General features: G+C 50.4%; 2 protein-coding genes across 2 annotated transcripts in view; both read right to left on the reverse strand.

The window, feature by feature from the left end:
* The window catches only part of exoc8 (exocyst complex component 8), a 117,410-nt gene that overhangs the window by 91,161 nt on the left and 21,249 nt on the right, over positions 1-5,000 (reverse strand). The window lies entirely within an intron of this gene.
* Positions 1-5,000, reverse strand: part of trim67 (tripartite motif containing 67) — a gene marked incomplete at both ends in the record, with an annotated part of 82,892 nt that overhangs the window by 75,871 nt on the left and 2,021 nt on the right. The window contains one exon of the mRNA XM_079525796.1: positions 2,882-3,229. Coding sequence (XP_079381922.1) covers positions 2,882-3,229 — 348 coding nt within the window. The remainder of the gene's footprint in view (positions 1-2,881; positions 3,230-5,000) is intronic.

Here is a 5,000-nt window from a genome sequence, read left to right on the forward strand (position 1 = left end):
AAGCAGTGATTCTCAACCTTTTTGAGAAGGACCCCCAGTTGGATATGTATTAGAGTTACAGACCTGTAAGGGTTCCATTTGGTATTAATGGTTTAGATCCAGGGGTCTATCTATGATAGCCCCCTGGATCCGGGGGTCCCTGGACCCCCACGGTGAGAAGCAGTAAGTTAAAGAACCAAGCATGTCAGCCTCCTTGGGGCGAGGAAGTGCTTTCTGTCTTGCCAAGGATCACTGGAGTGGAAATTAATTGACCCTCAACACACCCCCGTGGAGTCTGTGGACCCATCTCTTTAAAGCCTGCCATGAAACAGACCTCGTGGAGTCTGTGGACCCATCTCTTTAAAGCCCTGCCATGAAACAGACCCCGTGGAGTCTGTGGACCCATCTCTGTAAAGCCCTGCCATGAAACAGACCCCGTGGAGTCTGTGGACCCATCTCTTTAAAGCCCTGCCATGAAACAGACCCCGTGGAGTCTGTGGACCCATCTCTTTAAAGCCCTGCCATGAAACAGACCCCGTGGAGTCTGTGGACCCATCTCTTTAAAGCCTGCCATGAAACAGACCTCTCTGTGGAGTCTGTGGACCCATCTCTTTAAAGCCTGCCATGAAACAGACCTCTCTGTGGAGTCTGTGGACCCATCTCTTTAAAGCCTGCCATGAAACAGACCCCGTGGAGTCTGTGGACCCATCTCTTTAAAGCCTGCCATAAAACAGACCTCGTGGAGTCTGTGGACCCATCTCTGTAAAGCCTGCCATAAAACAGACCTTGTGGAGTCTGTGGACCCATCTCTGTAAAGCCTGCCATAAAACAGACCCCGTGGAGTCTGTGGACCCATCTCTTTAAAGCCTGCCATGAAACAGACCTCTCTGTGGAGTCTGTGGACCCATCTCTTTAAAGCCTGCCATGAAACAGACCCCGTGGAGTCTGTGGACCCATCTCTTTAAAGCCTGCCATAAAACAGACCTCGTGGAGTCTGTGGACCCATCTCTGTAAAGCCTGCCATGAAACAGACCTCGTGGAGTCTGTGGACCCATCTCTTTAAAGCCTGCCATGAAACAGACCCCGTGGAGTCTGTGGACCCATCTCTTTAAAGCCCTGCCATGAAACAGACCCCGTGGAGTCTGTGGACCCATCTCTTTAAAGCCTGCCATGAAACAGACCCCGTGGAGTCTGTGGACCCATCTCTTTAAAGCCCTGCCATGAAACAGACCTCTCTGTGGAGTCTGTGGACCCATCTCTTTAAAGCCTGCCATGAAACAGACCTTGTGGAGTCTGTGGACCCATCTCTTTAAAGCCTGCCATGAAACAGACCTCTCTGTGGAGTCTGTGGACCCATCTCTTTAAAGCCTGCCATGAAACAGACCTTGTGGAGTCTGTGGACCCATCTCTTTAAAGCCTGCCATGAAACAGACCTCTCTCTCATAAATCTGCCACTTTGAACGATAAAACACTGCTAGATTACAGCCCGGCCCCCGACCGACTACAATCTATTTTTCATGTTAACTATTGATTTTTTTAGGGGAAACGAGAGATAGATCCGAGCATTCATTCATCCAGCCAGAGTTATAGCCCCCCCCCCTCCCCCCCCCCCCCCCCCTACCAACCCCCACTATAGCCAGGGTTCATTACAACCTCAACGTTCTTGCATGGCAAAATGTTCATTTAGCTCTTAATCCATTCCGGGCCGGGAACACCCTTTTGGTGTTTTAAGCATTTTGTTATGCTTTAGCTTTTGAAAAATAGCAGATCTACAAGCTCATAGCGCGGCACCGAGTGCCGCGCTACGAGCTTGTAGATCTGCTATTTTTTAAAAATCGTGAAAATGTGGCACAAATCTTTGAATATATATTCTGTCGCAGTGAATGTTTTTAACTCAAATCTTTGCTTGTGAGGGGGGGGGGGGGTCCCTGGAACAACATATTTCAGATGGGCATCTGCAGCCAAATACATATAATTCTGGGGGTCCTTGACATGAAAATGTTTGAGAACGACTGACATAGAAACAGGTTTTTCAGAAAACCTTTTTTCAGGATTTAGAAGTCATATGTAGAATCGAATGGGTTCAAGTGAACGGTCAATTTTACACTTTCAACACTCCGACTTGTACGGTGCACATTCAGTACAGTATGTGGGGACTCGGTCCATTGTACGGTGCATGCACATTCAGTACAGTATGTGGGGACTCGGTCCATTTGGTTAGGCTGCATTTGTACACTCTCTGAGTGAACACTCAGGAAGTTATAATGTAACATTCCGTTGTAAACATGCAAGACAAGAAGGGAGGTGCAGATGAAGGAAATGAAAGATGAAAGGGAAAGACAGATAGAACGATACACGGATATAGAGAACAATGTACGCCATGTGTGAGCTCTCAGATCAGGGAGAAGGGAGGAGGAGGAGGAGGAGGAGGAGGAGGAGGTGGAGGAGGAGTAGGTGAAGGAGGAGGAGGTGGAGGAGGAGGAGGAGGAGGTGAAGGAGGAGGAGGTGGAGGAGGAGGAGGAGGAGGTGGAAGAGGAAGAGGAGGTCAGGAGAGGATGAGTCAGGAGAGGAGACAAGGAGATGAGAGGCGAGGGCAGGAAACAAGGTTCTGGTGACCTCTTCTTATAGCACACACGCACTCGCACACGCACGCAAGCACGCGCGCACACACACACACGCACACGCACACGCACACGCACACGCACACACACACTGGGGTCCAATAATTATTTGACTACTGAATCTCAGTTAATCAGCCTTATATGCTGTCCTGGTTTATGGATCGCTGCACACACAGAAGCGTGCGTGCCGCGCGCGCGCACACACACACACACACACGCACACGCACACGCACACACCACCACGGCACCACCCACAGCCCACCCTCCCTCCCTCCCCTCACCTTGTGCTGTTTCCACATGACGGCCAGGGTCTTGACGTCGTGCTTGGCGTGCTTGCCGTCCTCCAGGCACCTCGTGCAGACGGGCGCCCTGCAGTTGACGCAGTACGCGCTGAAGTTCTCCGCCTCGTGGTCCGCACACGTAGCCGGCTTCCGCGCGGTGGCGGGCGGCTGCTGCGGGGCTCCGGGGCCCGCCGCCTGGCTGCCCGCGGTCTGGCTGCCCGCTGCCGCCGCCGCGGCCGCCGCCACGGCCGCTGGCACCAGGCGGTGCTTGGCCAGCGGGCCGCGGGACGGGTGGCACCGCTGCTGGCACGACGAGCAGTAGTAGACGTCACACTGCTCACACATCACCTGGTGGCGTAAATGGTAGAAATGGTGCATTTATATATACTAGCCCTTACCCGTTGTGAGATATTGCCCCCCCTTGTGGTCGCCGGGGGTACTGCGCCCTGGGTGCGTTTTTAATTCACTAATAAATTCATTATTAATCATTAATGTGTAAAATTAAAAAAAGGGCTTTGTTAAGACCTCCATATTATTATGGTCAATGCCTGTGTGAAAAGTGGGAGATATGGCGGTGTTTCTGACATTCACATTCATTCATTCAGACAGACATTGACTGAATTATAGTATGATATGATATGATATGATATGATATATATATATATATATATATATATATATATATATATATATAGCGCCTTTTACAGAGATTGTGTAGGCCAGTGATTCTAGTGGTACTAGTACCACTAGTGGTACCAAGGACCTCCTCTGGTGGGACCAGAAATCTTCCTGAACATGACAAAGCTGAGGTGGTTCGGGCATCTGGTTAGGATGCCTCTCGGACATCTCCCTAGGGAGGTCCTCGATGCACGTCCCACTGGGAGGAGACCCCGGGGCAGACCAAGGCGCAGTTGGAGGGATTACATCAGGGGTGCCCATTACGTCGATCGCGGTCGACCAGTCGATCGCAAGCGCTGCGCAGGTAGACCGCTTGGCCTTGCCATGAAAAAGGAAAAAAAGAAAAACAATCCTTGCCTCGGGCAGGCGGCGGCGCGCCGGTGGCTTTGAAGGAGAACGTCGTGTCTGTTCTGTTGTTAAACAAACAAATTAAAAGGATATCTATCCATCATTGTTCAATGTTCATATAGCAAGATGCGCGCGGCAAAGAAGCCTAAAACATATCACTTCCATGGAGAGTGGGAAGATGATTATTAATGCTGGGCCGTTATCGGCGTGATAAAACAAATATCGCCGTTAATCTATTCTCAAAGTTGGGTATGGGAGCTGGGTCTCTGTAACTGCGAGTGTAGCCTTAGCCTGCTTCAAATGGAACCAAAGGACCCCTTTCTAAAAAATAAATGGACTAGACTCCTCCGCGGGGACCCCCATTATCCGCGGACCCCCACACAGACTACCGCGGAGGCGCGGACCCCCGCGGAGGTCGGCACGGACCCCCGCGGAGGTCCGCGATAGTCTGCGTGGGGGTCCGCGATAGTCTGCGTGGGGGTCCGCGCCTCCACGGTAGTCTCTGTGTGGTCTGTGCGGTAGCATCATGATGCCATCATCCATGCATCACAACCATAGATCACAACCAAAACAAACTAGGACTAGCTTTGACGGTTGCCACATTTCGTGACTGAGAGAGAAACAAGCAACCAGGTCTATGAAAATGTTAACAGGCCAGATCAAGTAAGAAAATCCGAAAAAGTCAGAAATGAAGTATCTTCTTTGCAATGCGGGGAAACTGAAAAGATAAATAAATAGAATTGATTTTGAAACCTAGATTTTGAAAGTCCTAATGCCTTAATGTTATTTATTTATTCGCCATATAGGTACATATTTTGAGTATTTTAAGCAAAGGGATAATTATCTTTTGGTTGGTAGATCACCTTGAGCTGGCAATTTTAAAAGTAGACCTCAAGTCAAAAAAGTGTGGGCACCCCTGGATTACATCGACTCACTGGCCTGGGAACGTCTCGGGATCCCCCCAGGAGGAAGTCACTGATGTTGTTCTGGAGAGGGAAGTCTGGAGCTCTCTGGTGGAGCTGTTGCCCCCGCGACCAGACTACGGATAAGCGGTTGAAGATGGATGGATGGATGACAAAGGTGGGTGTGTGGG

This window comes from Electrona antarctica (assembly GCF_951216825.1).
Source record: "Electrona antarctica genome assembly, chromosome: 17".
NCBI lineage: Eukaryota > Metazoa > Chordata > Actinopteri > Myctophiformes > Myctophidae > Electrona > Electrona antarctica.